The sequence below is a fragment of the Schistocerca piceifrons genome, chromosome 4, assembly GCF_021461385.2.
Source record: "Schistocerca piceifrons isolate TAMUIC-IGC-003096 chromosome 4, iqSchPice1.1, whole genome shotgun sequence".
NCBI classification, from domain to species: domain Eukaryota; kingdom Metazoa; phylum Arthropoda; class Insecta; order Orthoptera; family Acrididae; genus Schistocerca; species Schistocerca piceifrons.
In genome coordinates this window covers 799,184,500-799,201,084 of record NC_060141.1, presented here as the reverse complement: position 1 = coordinate 799,201,084, position 16,585 = coordinate 799,184,500, and the positions used below count along the sequence as shown (strand labels likewise).

General features: G+C 42.9%; 1 protein-coding gene across 1 annotated transcript in view; it reads left to right on the top strand.

Moving 5' to 3' along the window:
- The window catches only part of LOC124796181 (polyglutamylase complex subunit TTLL1-like), a 66,544-nt gene that overhangs the window by 10,473 nt on the left and 39,486 nt on the right, over positions 1-16,585 (top strand). The window contains exons 2-4 of the mRNA XM_047260271.1: positions 666-731; positions 4,787-4,965; positions 10,722-10,905. Of these exons, the coding sequence (XP_047116227.1) occupies positions 666-731; positions 4,787-4,965; positions 10,722-10,905 (429 nt within the window). The remainder of the gene's footprint in view (positions 1-665; positions 732-4,786; positions 4,966-10,721; positions 10,906-16,585) is intronic.

The window sequence follows — 16,585 nt, the reverse complement described above, 5'->3', positions numbered from 1 at the left end:
GTGAGGTCCTGTTGCAAGATCAGTAGAAAATGTGGAGATCGTCAGTCGTGCACAAAACACAGTCGTTGTCTTTTCGGAGGTCAATTTCTGCAAGGGTGCTGGTAACTCATCGCACAAAAGTCGGTGATACGTAGCGCATGTTAATATCTTTGGTATCGTGCATACTTCGAATGTCTTGTCACCGACAATTCTTGCCGAGACTCTGAAGCTGACGAGATCCTGATGTCTCACCTCCACTGCAACTGGAGCATCCGTATCTGCTCCGATGTGGGTATTGTAATGATTTAGTTGCCATCACTTGTGAATCTTGCCTCATATGTATACAAAATATAGGCCAAGAACTGCGAATCTTCAACTGCGCATATCTCAAAAGGGACTGAATTCCAGCCACATCATTATAGGAAGTTACTTACTGTAAGAATATGAGACACCTTCTTTTAAACACCTGTACATATGGAAACATTTTAGGTAAGAGCTTTAAATACAGTTGTAAGATTCATTTGAAAACTAAGAAAAACAACGAACTTGTAACTTTTCATAAGTGGAACTGTTATTGCAGTTTAAGACGAGGCATGAAATTACTAATACTATCAGGATAAATCAAAAAATTAGTAAGCATCATTTGGTAATATAAAATGAAACTAAACTGAAACTTTTATCTTTAGGGCCAGTACTCAGACGTGCCGCAGCATTTTCGGCGTTGAAAGCGGGATGCGGCTGAACGATTGGCAGTAAGTACACTTCTGTTTCCCACCTACATTCAGTTCCCACTTTTAATATACAGCCGTTCTGTTGCTTATTGGTAATGGTACATGTTGCGAAATCCTTTAGCATCCGTGGTATTGCGTGATAGTAATGTTAGATACTGTGAGGCCCCTTGGTGTAGTAATTGCATTATGTAAGTGTCTAAGACTACACCTACATTTCTCCCAGTCCGATCCACTCCGACGCCGGCCGACGATCGGATAACGTCGGAAGAAGAACAAACACCCAGATTAAATTGTAAGTCCAGACACAAAAGAATTAAATGCATTAGCTGCCAGTGGACACTGATTAATGCGGCAAGTTAGACAGTTGTACCAGATCGGGAATCGAACCCAGGTCTCTTGCCTACTAGGCAGATGCGCTGACCACTACACCATACGGACGCAGTGGTAGCTACAACCGCGCCCCCTGTCAGATCCAAATTCTCAACTTACGCCACACACTACTGAGGTAGTGCCCTTGCTCGTTAGCCTCATCTCTCCGATTCCCTTAAGATTTAGAGCTTAGTGTGCATCTGCACTGAAGAGATCATTGGCCATCATCGCCTTAATTACAGAGACAGTAAAAATAGTACAACCTTTCCATGATTTATTGTTGGAACAGTGCATACTGAGTACGTGAAATGATTACGTTTGCAGATCAAGAGCACAAGCTGTTCTGAGGTACCAGGCATCGACCCTTCGTGAAACACCCATATTGGCACGCGCTGTAACCACCACGTGCGGCAGTGCAGGGGCGGCAATGCAGTCGCTGTCTCCGGCATTCAGTCGATCATACAGGTGGCGAACACTGTCCTGACATACGTTCTGCCACTCCTGCTCGACCTGTTGGCATAGTTTTGTAAGTGTTGTTGCTTGACAAGTCGAGCTAGCCACTTCTCGTCCCATCATATCCCACACATGCCCGACTGGAGAGAAGTACAGGGATCTGGTTGGCCGGAGAAGTTTCTGCACATCTTGATGAGCACGTTGAGTTTCTCGAGGAGTGTGTGGGCGTGCATTATCGCGTCGGAACAACACATCACCTTCCTACTGCAATAACGACAAAAGAATGGGTCAATAACATTCTGCGGATACCGAGAGCTTTTTAAAGTCTCCTCCAGAAATATCAAATGTGAGGGAGAGTTTTAGCTTATCGCACCCAATACCCTAAGTCCTGGGATGGGGCCGTATGTCTTCCGTGAATGGACTCTACGAAACAGCGTACACCAGGTCTACGTCGTACGCCCAAATGACCACCACATGCGTGCAAGCAGAATCTGTTTTCGTCGCTGAAGACCACGGCGCGCCATTCCACCTTACAAGTGATCCTCTGACAGCACAAGTCGAGCCGTGCGCGTCTAGGCTGCGGCCTGAGTGGAAGCCGGGCTAGAGGTGTGCGTGGCCGTAGACCTACTGCTGATGACCGGCTCCGAACAGTTGGCGTTGAGACGTGTGGGCTCACAAGCCATGTTATCTGTGCTGCGGTAGCTGTACGAGCTGATCTGCCAGTGCTGCCCTTACAATACAGAGATCCAGGCTGGAGTCTGTGCTGCGTGAACGCCCAGAACCTCCTCTACGGTGTGAGAAAGGTCACGTGACCATTGATACCAGCATCGTTGCACAGTGGATGCAGCGTGTCTAAATTGTGTGGCAATTCTCCCGAAGGACCATCCCACCAATTGGAAGGCCACAGTCTGATCATTTTCAAACTCATTCATTTGGTTGTAGGAAGCACGATTGCATCTCCGTGGCATGGTTGCCTGCTTGCATCACACGTTTGCTCCACACTGAGCCTTCTGGTTGTGAGAATTCCGACATAAAGGGTAGTCATGGATGGCGCTCTGGTAGGTGTGACACTACGCTATCCGTTGGCGGAGAACGTTGTAACCACTATTAGTACAGCTACCATCCCCCGGTTGGAAAATGCCATCACCAGGTCAAAATCGACATCGTACTTCAATGTGCACTACTTCATTTTTACAGTCCTGGCCATTAAAATGGCTGCACAAGGAAGATGACGTGCTACAGACGCGAAATTTAATCGACAGCAAAAAGATGCTGTAATGTGCCAATGAGTAGCTTTTCAGCGCATTCACACAAGTTTGGCGCCGGTGGCGACACCTACAACGTGCTGACATGAGGAATGTTTCCAACCGATTTCTCATACACAAACAGCAGTTGACCGGCGTTGCCTGGTGAAGCGTTGTTGTGATACCTCGTGTAAGCAGGAGAAATGCGTACCATCACGTTTCCGACTTTGATACAGGTCGGATTGTACTCTATCGCGATTGGGGTTTATCGTATCGCAACATTGCTGCTCGCGTCGGTCGAGATCCAATGTTAGCAGAATATGGAATCGCTGGGTTCAGGACGGTAATACGGAACGCCGTGCTGGATCCCAACGGCCTCGTATCACTAGCAGTCGAGATGACAGGCATCTTATCCGCATGGCTGTAACGGATCGCGCAGCCACGTCTAGATCCCTGAGTCAACAGATTGGGACGTTTACAAGACAATAACCCGCTGCACGAACAGTTCGACGACGTTTGCAGCAGCATGGACTATCAGCTAGGAGACCATGACTGCGGTTACCCTTGACGCTGAATCACAGATAGGAGCGCCTGCGATGGTGTACTCAGCTGCGAGCCTGGGTGCACGAATGGCAAAACGTCTTTTCTTCGGATGAATCCAGGTTCTGTTTACAGCATCATGATGGTCGTATCCGTGTTTGGCGACATCGCGGTGAACGCACAATGGAAGCGTGTATTCGTCATCGTCATATTGGCGTATCACCCGGCGTGATGGTATGGGGTGGCATTGGTTACATATGTCGGTCACCTTTTGTTCGCATTGACGGCACTTTGAACAGTGGACCTTACATTTCAGTTGTGTTACCACCCATGGGTCTACCCTTCATTCGAGCCCTGCGAAACCCTACATCTCAGCAGGATAATGCACGACCACATGTTGCAGATACTGTACGGTCCTTTCTGGATACAGAAAATGTTCGACTGCTGCTCTGGCCAGCACATTCTCCAGACCTCTCACCAATTGAAAACGTCTGGTCAATCGTGGCCGAGCAACTGGCTCGTCACAATACGCCAATCACAAGTCTTGAATCCGGCCGGGGTGGCCGAGCGTTTCTAGGCGCTACAGTCTGGAACTGCGCGACTGCTACTGTCGCAGGTTCGAATCCTGCCCCGGGCATGGATGTGTATGTTGTCCTTAGGTCATTTAGGTTTAAGTAGTTCTAAGTTCTACGGGACTGATGGCCGTTGAAGTTAAGTCCCATAGTGCTGAGAGCATTTTGAACCATTTTTGAACTACTCTTGATCTACTGTGGTATCGTGTTGAAGCTGCATTGGCGGCTGTACCTGCACATGACATCCAAGCTCTGTTTGACTCAATGCCCAGGCGTATAAAGGCCGTTATTACGGCCAGAGGTGGTTGTTCGGGGTACTGATTTCTCAGGATCTATGCACCCAAATTGCGTGAAAATGTAATCATATGTCACTTCTAGTATAATTTATTTGTCCAATGAATACAAGTTTATCATCTGCATTTCTGCTTGGTGTAGCAATTTTAATCGCCAGTAGTGTATTTTGGCGTGTGAGGCTGGGTAGTAAATGCGACAGTTGAAACTTCGTTTCGTTGCGAACGTAATCATGTAAAGAGATGTATAGTTAATAGGTGGACATCTGATAATGACAGCATGCTGGCGAAACACGTCGTGCCAAAGCAGTGACTGCCATTAAACCTGACTGACTAAGCGAAGTATGTTGTTTATTATTTAAGGCTGTTACGCACCTCAAACACACCTATATAACATGAATAAATTTAGGTTATTTCATATAGTCTAGTTTTCCAGATAACATTCCCGTAAATTTCTAAGACTTCTTTTTTTCTATATGAACCGTCATTAAGACGGGTGGGGAGCGCGGAGTTTTAGAAGGACACGCTGTATTTGTACCTTCAACACAGCAGAACCTGCCACACGTTCAGTGACAAGTTTGTTATTTTGTGTTTGTGTACCCACTCAGGATGATAAACCACTTCCCGAACCACCCGGAGCTGACGCGGAAAGACCTTCTGGTGCGCAACATCAAGCGTTACTGCAAGGAGCTGGAGCGCCAGCAGAACCCGCTGGGGGAGCGCTGTCCGTTCACGCGCCGCTACAAGCACCTCGACTTCGTGCCCGTCACATTCGTCCTGCCCGCAGGTAAGCCGGCCTGCCCACACGCTCCCATCAGGCTCCTCTGTGTGTATAAGGCGACAAGTGGGGCACATTAAGGTAAGGCACATTGCACAGAGTTCACACTTAACGTCGCAGCTGAAGCCGACACAGTTATTAATGCAGACGCTCTGCATCCCTTTGAAGGAAATTATTTTACTCCCGTTTACTCCCGGGAACTCCACCGACAGTTGCAGGAAAGTCCACTATCATACAGAGTAGTAATTTTATTTACGAGGATCGTTCAGTAACTAAAGCAACACTTTTTCCTAATGGTTTTGTTCATTATTTAAAAGCACTTTACTGTTCCCACATTCTTTGCCTATAAAACTGTATTTTTCAACGCAGTCTTTATACATTTCTATGGCCTTATAGCTTCTTGATATGTGACCCTGCATGCCATCATCCTGGCGGTGTACTCTCTGCATCTCGATGACACTGCTATGACAGGCTTAGTTTTGCTTTTTATTCGGGCAGGGGGCTTTGATCACTTAATCTGTTTGTCTTTTTTTATGTTGAGTCTGGCGTTTTGCCTACGATTTTAGACTGGGTTTTTAGCGTGTTTCTGGGTAGTTGGCTTTTCCTTTTTTGTCTCTATGGTCGGCCAACCACTGTCACACTCTGTGTGATTTTAATTCCTTTTGTCTGCTCTCTGAGTATTTCTTGTCCTGTGTCGTGTCTTGTCATCTCCATTGTTCGTTTTTATTCCGTGTGGTTGTTTGAAGTCTTTGGAAAAGGGACCGATGACCGTAGCAGTCTGATCCCTTCAATCCCAAAAACCAACGAAATCTGCATCTCGCCCATGTTCTGTTCCATCAGTAACTTCCCGATCTCTGCTTCAGTGCTTCCCGCCGCGGAGTTCATCCTCCAGTGGACCAAAGAGATGCGAGTTTGAAGGTACGATATGAGAGCTGTAGGGCGGATGAGGAATAACTGTCCAGTGGTGTTCTGTGATGTCTGAGTGTGCAGATGTGTTCGTGTCCTTTCGTTGTTGTGGAGAAGGAAAATTGTGTTTTCATTTTTAAGCCACGAGTATGCTTTAAACTTTCCTACAATTTCGTAAAAGTCTCACAGTAGACGGAGTTGGTCGTTTGTTATCGAACGAAATAACACCTTCAGAGAGCGAGAAAATTTTAGCCATGACCTTAGCAACTGAGGGTACTGTTTTGAATTTCTGTTTTGAAGAAGATGTTTTGTAGCGTCACTCCATAGATTTCCGTTTTTTTAAATTTTTTAATTTTTTCCAGGCTCAAAGTAGCCAACTGCTGTTTCATCGACTGTCGCAATGTTTTACAAGAAGTCGTCACCATCAGCCTTATGAGGAGACAACAATTCGGCACAGATGTTCCTTCTTTCTTGCTTATGGTCTCCAGTTGGTCATCGAGGAAATCATCTGGCACAAATCTTTGAACACACTAACTGGTAGATAATGAGTCAGCATTCCTAACAGAGAGGTCAGGTTGAGCCCTGAGTTGCCCGATTATTATTCGTCGATCACCCCGAATAATGGTTTCTGCACGTTGCGAGACTTCAGGCATCACAGCTCTGTGTGACCGGCCTGCCCTTCGGAGTCCAGATTTCCTTATCATCTTCCTGTTGACAACAGATGCTTCTCTCAGCGATTTACGCTGGTTTTATCCACATACCTGGGTCTGTAGATATTCTGCAAACACCTCTGGATATTTGCAGTAGTCTGCTTTTCCGCCAAAAGAAATTCGTTAACTCGTCTTTGCTCTTAGAAATATCTCATTTGTATGCGCCATTTTAAAAACTGGTTACAGCGCGCCCATCTACCGGGCGTTACTGTAAACATATAGGATGACGCAGGAACGCCTAAGGAGGTCGCAAACAAAGTCAATATTTTTTAAACGAACACTGACAGAGAAAAAAAGAATTGTCACTGTACTTAATGAACGCCATTCGTAGTACTCTAATTCGATGCATCGTAGCATCGAATTCTCAAAGGAAGTAGCAGAAGTTGATATTAGTCCTTTTCTCGATAGTTTGCCAAAATTCAGTTCCCTCAAGGCCATGCTGTTTTTTACTTTGGATGTTCCCTCAACACAAGCGAGGTTGTGTCATAAAGGACTCGCCCAGTTTCTTCTGCCCTCCTCATCCGTATACAGACTGCACTTCACTTGTAATGTCCTCATCAGCAAAGGGACGTTGAATTCTAATCTCCCTCTTGTCTCTAGATATTTACACTCGAGCAGTGACTTACCACAGATGTCAGACTTTCTAATCAGTAACATTATTTCGTTTCGTAGAAAACAAAATTGTTATGTACATCGGATAACGTAAACGGGCAGTCTGTTACGTTTATTTCAGTCAATAATGTCATTAGGTTCACTCCTGATACATCGCACGCTGGCTCTTGCTTCTGCTCTGTGTTGATGCCTTGCCGAAGTGCTGGTCGTTATAAGGGGAGTTCTGAGCGAGGGAGAAAGGTGTGGTTGTGCTCCCTTTCAACAGATGACCATAGCTTTTCCCGAAGAAATGCACGTGTACCATGAATCATCTCATTCCTGTGGGATAAAAAGGGAAATTTGTACCACATTCTTTCCGAACAAAAGAAATACGTTTGAAGCAAAAGATCGCAAATATTCATAGACAAAAATGTTGATTCATCGACAGTAAGCTATTCATTGTATTATATTTAATTTGATACCAGGAGTAGTAACCCCACTAATATTCTTCACAACACATTACATTTACAGAACTCACTTCATGGACGCAAATGAATGCGAGACCCGACTTTGTTATAAGAGTAGAAAAGTTCTGCAGAACAGTTACCTCTTATGACTGACTGTCGCTGACCTGTAGCAGAACTCATATCAGTATTTATTTTAAAAAATAAATTCTACTATTACGCTAGTCGTGTCTGGTCATTCTCCATCACTTTAAACGCTGCACCCTGACGCAACACCATCCTGTTCACATAGGGTTGCCAGGTCCAGAAACAGAAAAGCGGAATCGGCGTTGTATTTAGTCGGACATTTTGCCTCAAAATCTGGGCTATCTATTTCAAAACGAAATAGTCAGTTGGGTATTTTCTGTCGTCTATAAATGATCAATTACAGTCCGTTTTTACAAGGTCAACGTTAAACGTGGTTAAACTAAAAAAAAGAAAATCATTAAGCAGTTTTATAATTTGGCCATTTTGACAGCAATTATGTGCTCACTTTCTTTACCTGCTGTGCTCCTCCTGAGATAATCTTATTTAGAAATAAAGAAGTTCGTCATGACACTAAATAAACAATTATCTGTTTTTCTGAGATGGGAAACCAAATAGGTGTTTGTTAACTTTGATCATTTCAATTAAATTATCTAAAAGAAGCAATAATTTGTAGTTAACTATTACTATTTCCTATTTCAAAATCCGCTTTATCAAGAAACTAATTTTTTGGAAATCATTTCGTGAAACTCCTGACAGGATAAGTTAAAATTGGAAAGCAACATCATATTCGTGAATATTTTGCATTTTATTGCCTTCCTTTGTCCACTGGGAGTTTACGAGAGATAACACCCTACTGACGATGGCATTGTGGCCCGGAACAGTAAGGTAATATTCCACAAAGTAATACTGAAATGATTCAGTATAAAATTATTCATTATGATGCAATTTGAAATAATGTGTCCACTTTTCATGAGCGAAAAACTTTTTAAAGGTAGAGCCATCTGTTTTGTTCGGTAAATTTCGTGAAATCTTGCCGCTGATCAAAAACTTTCTGTCATCCAACTTTGGTTTTTCTAGAGTTGCAGTAGTTGGTATATCTATTTACCGTTGTGGTGTATCTAAAAAAAATGGTTCAAATGGCTCTGAGCACTATGGGACTCAACTGCTGAGGTCATTAGTCCCCTAGAACTTAGTACTAGTTAAACCTAACGAACCTAAGGACATCACAAACATCCATGCCCGAGGCAGGATTCGAACCTGCGACAGTAGCGGTCTTGCGGTTCTAGACTGCAGCGCCTTTAACCGCACGGCCACTTCGGCCGGCGTGGTGTTTCTCCTGAATCGTTCTTATACTTACTCCTCGCGCTGATGTTATTAGCTTGCAATGGGCCTTAGCTGCGCATTCTCTATTTCGTCTCTAAAAAAACCTAACGTAAGCCGAACAGCCCCGCTTGTATATATTTCGACAGACAGGACGGTTAAAAACAGACACGTTCACATAATGCCGGAAACCTGGCAACCCCATGTCCACGCGTTATTACAGTCCGCAGAAGGTGACGAGTTATTCAGCATGTGGCGTCCAGAATCTGCCGTCAGTCGAGGCAACGCACCCATCAATCGTAACGGTTGAAAACAATCATAGGCCACAAAAGTATGGCGGCCTGCTGCTCTCAGCGTACTAAAATAACTGCGTGGAGGAGGTCTTTAACATAATTTTCTGAAGGCAGTATAAAACCTAATTACTGAAATGGAAAGCGATTTATTACGTTCACGTCGAAGCTGAAAATATACGTTTGGTCTAAATGTCTGAGGAATGAAACCGTGACGATAGCTGTCTCACGAAGAAATCGTACTCAATATTCATCAAATGAATGCAGCTCAGCATTCGTGGTGGTCATGTCGGAAAAGTTACTCCTGGAGGACATAGAAGCATTTCAGAGGCGGGCTGCTAGATTTGTTACTGGTAGGTTTGATCATCACGCGTGTGTTACGGAAATGCTTCAGGAACTCGTGTGGGAGTCTCTAGAGGAAAGGAGGCATTCTTTTCGTGAATCGCTAGTGAGGAAATTTAGAGAACCAGCATCTGAGGCTGACTGCAGTGCAATTTTACTGCCCCCAACTTACATTTCGCGGAAAGTCCACAAAGATAAGATAAGAGAGATTAGGGCTCGTACACAGGCATATAGGCAGGCATTTTTCCCTCGTTCTGTTTGGGAGTGGAACAGGGAGAGAAGATGCTAGTTGTGGTACGAGGTACCCTCCACCACGCACCGTATGGTGGATTGCGGAGTATAGATGTAGATGTAGGCGTAGAACTAGAGTAAAGAAGAAATACTTTCTGGATTTTCCGCTCTAGACTGCGCAGTGAATAATAATTCATTTCAACATCTGTTATTCATTCGTCCTATGTATTTTATCGGATGATTTACAACGCAAATAGGAAAAAATTTAATGGTATTCGTCTTTATTGACTTTTCAGTCTTTTAGCCGACGATATGGTTTCAGTAAACAGCCGTGAAAAGATACTCTGTTTACTCAGCGTGATTAGTTACATCATATGGTAAGCGATGAATAAAGATCGCAGTAGCCATACATGACAGCAGACACTGACATTGCTGCAGGTCATGATGATTAAATTCTCGCACTGTGTTTGCATCAAAAATTTCCAAGACAGGTACGTGCGAAATAAAAGAACGTGATATTACCAGAAGATAAAACGGTAAGAAGGAAATATCCTCCAGAATTTCCCTGTAACTAGTGAAAGAACAGTACTATACGAGGTTCAACAATGAACAATAGCTACTAGGCTTCAAAAAGAACTTCTAAGAGATAGTATTTTCTGAAGCAGCAATCGCAACTATTTAATGTAGTTATTTGTATTTCTAGGTTTCTTTTGAAGCTATTCACTGGCTGTTAGTTAATGGGAATCGCTGTTCCAAAGATAGATTAAGAACATGATTATAAAGGAAAGAATCAGTAATACAGTACGCAATATTAATTTCTTGTGACCACTTTTTTTTCGTTGACCGTAGCCAGCTGACCATTTGATGTTGTTCCACTGACGCAGATTACAACATATTTCTGGAAGAATACCGCACCGGTCCTCACAAGACGTGGATAATGAAACCGTGTGGAAAGTCTCAAGGCGCAGGAATCTTCCTCATCAATCGGCTGTCGAAAGTCACCAAATGGACCAGAGACACAAAGGCGCTCATGGGACCATGGTCGAGAGAGTCCTACGTCATTTCGAGGTACGTGGATATCAGTCCTTTCAAAATACTCCTATGAGTAAACACTTGCCTTGTTCTCATTCGGCTGCTAGTGTGCAGTAAATGCACACTTATACTAACACTGAGGACATTAGTATTCACATGGTAATGGCTGTGTTAATGTATATTTTGAATCAAACACCCACTACTATGTTGTAAGGCAATTAGGCAGCCTAGTGTCAAAGTCCAAGTCAGTATGACTGAGATAGAGACGCAACTTCCTTCTCTTTTACAGCAAATGCAATAGCACTTTACATTTTAATAGCCCGTTTCACACACTGCCGTATTTATCTACTATAATATTTACTTTTTTATACGTAAAAGTAATTTAGAGCAAATGTAATTCAAGAATTTCTGGCAAAAGTAGGAGAACATATGGATTCTGCAAGTTTTTTCTGGGACAGCGGTAACGTTCAGATGGAGTGACGTGACGGGAAGTGAGCTTGAGAGAAGTAGACAACCTCTCTTTTATCCCGGTGAATGATACCGCGTTTATGTAAGTGTGTACGAAATGTCGGATGCAACATAAATTATATATACGTCTTATTTGGAATTAACTGAAGGAAACTCGAATTTTAATAATGAGATATATTTTGTTGGATCCAAGATCACCAAAAATCCCTTTATTTGCGTGTATCCCCGAGCATACACATGGAAACAGTCTGTTACTATTCATTTTTGACTACAACAGGTAGGTATAGAGTGTTTCAAAATGAGTATACGGATTTTGAGGCTTTGTACCATTTATTACATTCAACTTACAATTATAACTAACACGTCAAACGAAAGAGCAACTCAAACACCTTTCTTTGCATACCTGTGCGTAAAGGACTGAGTATGTACCGACCAAGAGTGACTGAAGAACGTGTTGAATGAGTGAGTGTGTATCAGGCGTAACCCAAGAAATCAGCTCAGAAGGCCAGTCTGTGTTGAGACGTCTAAAGAGACACAAACAGCTACGTCCTTATCGTTTGCAGCTGTTACAAGCTCTAAATCGTACACACTACGATTTATTTGCAAATTTTGCAATGACGATTTTCTGGAACGTGTCGTCTTCAGTGATGAAAGAACATTTCACCTAAGTGGAAATGTGAACACACATGATGTGTGTATATCTGGAGATCATAAAATCACCACGAGATGCTACAGTTGTAAACAGACTACACTTCGTAGATTTTTTATGCCATATTCCGGAGGAAAGTTTATGAGCCTTTCATTTTCGTTGAAGCAACTGTTACTGGTGTTTCTTATCGTGGTACACTAGAGCTATGGCTCTTCCCTCGATTGCAAGAAGCTGAACCACACAACTTTAATTGGCAGCAAGACAGAGCGTATTCTCACTGGCGTAACTCAGCATGCAATTGGTTCCACGGACGTTGTATCCGACCGCTGGACTGGCCGCAAAGGGGCCGTATGACCGAGCCTGTTTTGCATGACCTCCACGTTCACGCACGATCTGACACCATGCGATTTTAACCTTCTGGGATTCATAAAAGATAATGTGTATGTGCCTCCACTACCGTATAATTTACCTGACTTTAGAAACAGCACTGTTGCAACAATTACTCCAGACACTGTGATCAAGGTTTGGGAAGAACTTGTCTATTGACTCGTTGCGTAAAAGAATGGTGCTCACATTGAACACTTACAAAAAAAGAACTATTGGAGTTGCTCTTTCAGTTGATGTATTATCTGTAATTACAATCTGAATGTAGGAAATGCTACAAAGCCTTAAAACTCGTACATTCATTTTGAAACACCCTGTATTTTCGCCGCTACTTATACGGTATTGTTTAAACGCTAGCACGCGCACTCGCTCTGTTCACCGACAGTACCACTAACAGTCGCGGAAAAGTGTCATAAATGTGTTTAGAAGTACTTCTTGAGTTGTTAGCAATTTAACTTAGTGGTTCTTTTCAGTGCTCCAACTATACTGAACGGCAAATAGCAATATTTTCGTTTCCTGACATATTGAGGATAGTTAGACGAAAAATGGTTACATTTTCGTCCCTGATTCGGCTACAGTGCTGTTACTACTCGAATCAAAAATATTTTACGGTTGATGCTTGAAGTACTGCGAAGTTTATGCACTGATAGAAAGACTTTAGGGTTAAGTAAAAGTTACCGAGATGCCTAACATGTATGCCAGAAAGAGACCAGTCTTTTATCTGAATCCCTTCGATCATAATGACTGTTCATAGTGAAAGATTGGTATAATCAGATAAGGAACAACCGTATAATAAAAATAATTTTAACCCCTTCTACTCTTAAAACTAGTGTTTCTTTGGTAGCATGGAGTCTATAAAACCTGTTAGTGTTCTCTGACACCGTGCACATCGGCATCCTGATATGTTTTTCATACGGTACTTTCTGGAGCCAGCGTATCAGCTGAAAGTATTTAATATCCTCCTCAAACCACTGTAACTCAGTTAAGGTCATACATAAGGGAAGAATCTTCAGTTGGAAGCCGCGCGGGGTAGCCGTGTGGTCTCAGGCGTCTTGCAACGGGTCACGTGGCTTCCGCCGTCGTGGGTTCGAGTCCTTCCTTGGGCATGGGTGTGTGTGTGTTGTCCTTATCGTAAGTTGGTTTAAGTAGTGATAAGCCTAAGGACCGATGACGTCAGCAGTTTGGTCCATAGAACTTACCACAAATTTCCAAATTTTCTGTTGGAAGCATGTAGTCTTACACGGAAGACATCAGCCGTGGTGCCAGGTAAGGTTTCAGCTGCTACACTGACCAAGTAAGTAGTTAACTTCGTATTCGCATAAACTTCCGCCATACCATCTGTGTGAGCCACTGGGAACTGGAAGGCATAGGTGAATACCCCTCATAGCATAACCATGCTATCAATAGCCCGAGTACTTCCGTCTTTCATACATCCAGCAGGAAGTCACTCTCTCTTTTTTTGTTTTATTTTCTTTTATTTTCCATAACTTGTGCGTTGGAGATCTTGCGTCTGCATTTTCTTCACACCCAGCGTCCTCGATCATGGATGGATGTATTCCAATGTCTGTACAGCCTTACAGTTCTTGCCTCTACAGCTCCCTGTACTATCATGGAAAGTTCTCAACACAGGTCGTATCATGCTCCCTTTACCTTAAGCCACTATTTTGTATACATTTCTTTCGTTTGCCAACTATGCGGAGAATGTACTTATTTCTTTCTTTACCAGTCTCCTTAATTTTTAGCATTCTCCTGTAACACCGCATGTTCGTTCGATTGTCTACTTTTCTGATTTTCTCACAGTCCATGATTCTCTTCCAAGCCAATTCGTGCTCTCGGCGTACTTTGTCACAAAGTTATTCCTCATATTAGGACCTATGTCCACTATGTATTCTTTTACTAGCCGGCTAATGCTACCACGACCCTAACATACGAGAGATATATTTTAACGCAGAATTCATTTTAATTTTTTCATCGTCTTATTGCAATATTACCATGTAATCTATAACTAAGAATTATCATTTCTTCACTTCTTACGAACACACTTCCTAACTGTCTGTAGTCGGATGCAGATAGTTGAATGGTACCGACGTGTGTGCTTTGCAACATTTGGTCTTTCCACAGAATTAATCTCCAGTGTCAGTTACCCGCACATCAGCCACATATTTTGCTTTACAGAATCCATGACGTTCATGTCCTTGGTACAGGCGTGGACATTCAAAGCCTTGCCGTAGACTACATTTCATCCACATTTTTTCATCTTTTGTGGACGCGTCTGTCTTCGGTTTGCAAGTATAGCGTTACGGCGAAATTAGTTCCAATACTCTTTGTCAAAATCGATTATGCTGGGAACATTATAGTGTCTCAGTGTGTATCACTGGCTGAATAATATGCACCAGTAACCCCAAGACAGAACGCATGACAAATGACACGACGCGTATTGTGCCATGTACATACCTGGCATATGTGTGACTCGGCGAAAATACAATTGATTCACCGTTAGTAACGTACCACAATATATTCTTCGGGCGATGAGGAAGTTGTGGTTTCATTCAAATTTGTTGATATTAATCAACAAAAGTCTAAAAGGTGTTGTTGGGTAAATCCTTACCGGTATACAAATGTGAACGAAAGTGGAGCTTCTAAGGTGTTTAAAAATTTGAATATCGATCCATCATTACTTTTATTTTTTCCGAGGATACACTACCATTCAGATAATAGTGGCTGAAACGTCAAAGACAATAAAAGAACATTGCAGGCGGTATATTTACCAATGCCATCCGTTGTAATATGGAAGAGAAAAGCTGATAGTTACTAAGAATTATCGAGTCTACCGAACACTATTGGTAGCTTAGACGGAAAGCACATCATAATTCAAGCTTCTTCTAACTTTTACAATTAGAAACAGCGGTCTTCTTAGCTGTTTATACGTTGAAGGATTATTTTTATCAGTTGGCGTTGGGAAGTATAGCCCCATCAATGTTGGGAGAGTACAAAAGAAAGTTGGTACGGAAAGCATTGGATGGGGGCTCGCTGTTGTTTTCGGCACATACATCATTCCCGAAAGAAGACTGAAGATTTCCATAGTACTTTGTTGTGAATGAAGCTTTTCCTTTAACAAAGCACATACTGAGATCATATCCTCTTGCACAGACAATTGATGAAAAGCACATTTTTACTTAGGAAGTACCTAGAGGAAGAAAGTATATAGATTGTTCCTTTGATATGTTGATGTTGAATATCGGATTTGTAAATATCAGTAAACTGTGACATGAATAAAATCTATGTATAGATCACGGTACTCTTTTGTTGCGTGGCCTCATATCAACGCATGACCGAGTAATGGTTCAAATGGCTCTGGGCACTATAGGTCTTAACATCTGAGGTCATCAGTCCCCTAGAACTACTTAAAGCTAACTAACCTAAGGACATCACACACATCCATGCCCGAGGCAGGATTCGAACCTGCAACCGTAGCGGTCGCGCGCTTCCAGACTGAAGCGCCTAGAACCGCTCGGCCACATCAGCCGGCCATGACCGAGTGTATTCTACGTCATGTGTCTGGGTAATGTAGACCACTCTGTAGATAACTCACGTCAGTACTCACTAAATAAACAGAAGTCTAAAAATATTGCTATAAAGTTGAGAAAAGGGCTCTGTACTTTCTTTCTTAGCCCATGTGGAGAATTATTTTGGTAGAAAAAAGTATGTATGTAGTTACATACCGATAGGATCTGATATCACATTACATCCACCGAATCAGTAGAGCTAACGGAAGGCTTTTTTATGAAAAAGCATCTAACGTATTTCTGTTTGGTTTTACATTTTCCTTCTCTTGTACTACTAAATTACATGATTTTCAATTCCTGTGCCTCTCAATGATGTTTCACTTGCAATCCTTTCCCCCAACTTATCTGAGCGTTGTAGTTGTTGGATACAGCACTGCTGTGGTCATAAAAAAAAGCACTCCGTCTGCAGGCCACGAGTGGCCTACCGGGACCATCCAACCGCCGTGTCACCCTCGGTGGAGGATGCAGATAGGAATGGCGTGGGGTCAGCACACCGCTCTCCCGGTCGTAAGATGGTATTCTTGACCGAAGCCGCTACTATCTGGTCGAGTAGCTCCTCAACTGGCATCACGAGGCTGAGTGCAGGGGTGATGTGATCATAAACACATACAAATTTCTACATACGATCAACAAAATGAATAAGTTACTC